The sequence below is a fragment of the Gavialis gangeticus genome, unplaced genomic scaffold (assembly GCF_001723915.1).
Source record: "Gavialis gangeticus isolate Ggan-Ray unplaced genomic scaffold, GavGan_comp1, whole genome shotgun sequence".
Taxonomy (NCBI): Eukaryota; Metazoa; Chordata; order Crocodylia; family Gavialidae; genus Gavialis; species Gavialis gangeticus.
In genome coordinates this window covers 32,597,818-32,599,480 of record NW_017729025.1, presented here as the reverse complement: position 1 = coordinate 32,599,480, position 1,663 = coordinate 32,597,818, and the positions used below count along the sequence as shown (strand labels likewise).

Sequence of the window (1,663 nt, the reverse complement as noted above, 5' to 3'; positions counted from 1 at the left end):
GGAAAAGGAACAGTGGAAAAAGCCCCAGTTGTACCCTGTTCTCTCTCCCTCTCAGTATCCACTCTCTGGCACTGTGTGACACAGGCTTATTTGATGTGCCAAGTGGATCATGGGCTTCAACCCATCAAGTAAAACTGTAAGCCTCCCTTAATAAGGAAGGGCACCAGGGACATATCAACTGAGTTCAGGGGCCAAATAAAGACAAAACAGGAAAGGGAGTGAGGGTCATAGGCTGATAAAAAACGAGCTAGAAGGGGACACCACACAGAGTACACTGACCAGCGTTCACTGCCTCCTAAATGAGTCAAGGGAACCTGTGAACACCAACCAGTGAAACTCTGCCCAGAGACCCAAGCACAGAGGAGTGACAGATACAGCCCCAGACTCTCCTGCGTTCCCCCCAGCCAGAGCCTTCTTCCTCTTCCATTAGATGGCCAGCTTAGCTCGAGCTGGCAGGAGCCTGACCAGGATGTCCCAGGGTTTGGTGGGACCGCGGATAGGGAGCTCTTAACAGCAGTGCAAGAAGCAGTGCAGCCAGAACCTTAGCCGGAGGATCTGGAGGCAGAACAGGGGCTGCAACCTATCACACTTGAGGCAGCTGAGCGCCAGGGTCCCCTTTGTTGGTAGAAGGGGCAGGTGCCAGGGATATCCCTAGCATGTATTAGATGCGTGCCCATGGCAATGGCTCCATGGAGGAGCCTCCCGACCAGGTTCCCCGTGCCAGACTGGAATAGAGACTTGTCCACCCAGGACCCTTGCTCCCACCTCTGCCCAGGGCATCTCCACTCGTCAGGGCAGGACACAAGGATGGGATGATGCAGTGCATAGCACCCACATTTAGCGCAGGGGGTGTTGGGCTGTTTGACCCACTTGGTACCCCCCAGCCTGCTTAAGTGGTGGCACAGGGGTACTGGGCAAAAGTCTGACTAGGGTCTGACTCAGCCAATGGCAGCTCTTATGATGCAAGTGAATGGATTCAAATGTATTTAGTGGATGCTAACGTCTTTAGTGTACCGACCGAGCAGCCGGGCTTGGGCGCCTGGTGTCTCTGCCAGGCAGGGAGCGCGCCCCTCCTGCACAAGTCAGCCCCGGGCTCGCCCCCCTTCACCGCGCAGGCACAGGAAGCCGGGCAGCCTCCGCCCCCGAAGCCGGGGGCTGCGGTCGAAGACACGCCCCCTCCCCACTCTGCGCTAGGCCCGGCCCAACCCAGCTTTCTGCGCACGCGCGCCCCTGCCCGGCGGCAGTTAGCCCTTTGTTTTCAAACGTCCTTGCCGGCGCCGGCCGGAACTACATTTCCCAAACCGCCGGCCGGCCGCGGCGTGAGAGCGCATGCGCGAGCGAGGCGGCGTGCTCCACGTCCGGGGGTGGCCACGTTGCTGCGTGGGCTCTCCCGTTCTTCCCCCCGCGCCGGAGCGCCGCTGTGGTAGCGCCCGGCCGCCATGTTAGGAGGCCGGAGGAGAAGAGGAAAGTGAAGCGGCGGCGGCCGGGCCTAGGAGCGGCTTCTCCTCCCGCCAGGGCCTCGCCCGGCCCGTATCATGCGCACGGCCTCCGCCGCGCGGGGGCACGAGTGACCGGTCCGTTAGCGGCGGGGGGAGGGCAGAGCGGCGGCGGCGCTGGAGAGACGATGCCGTTGTAAGTTGGAGCCGGCCGGGCGGCGCGGGGG

General features: G+C 61.8%; 1 protein-coding gene across 4 annotated transcripts in view; it reads left to right on the top strand.

Moving 5' to 3' along the window:
• The first annotated feature begins 1,420 nt into the window (after nucleotides 1–1,420).
• PAPOLA (poly(A) polymerase alpha) overlaps nucleotides 1,421–1,663 on the top strand; it is a 105,489-nt gene continuing 105,246 nt past the window's right edge. For 3 of the 4 annotated variants that reach the window (XM_019518602.1, XM_019518600.1, XM_019518599.1), the window contains exon 1: nucleotides 1,421–1,632. In XM_019518602.1, the coding sequence (XP_019374147.1) occupies nucleotides 1,625–1,632 (8 nt within the window). In that variant the 5' untranslated portion in view covers nucleotides 1,421–1,624. The remainder of the gene's footprint in view (nucleotides 1,633–1,663) is intronic. The other variant, XM_019518601.1, reaches the window with a different exon arrangement.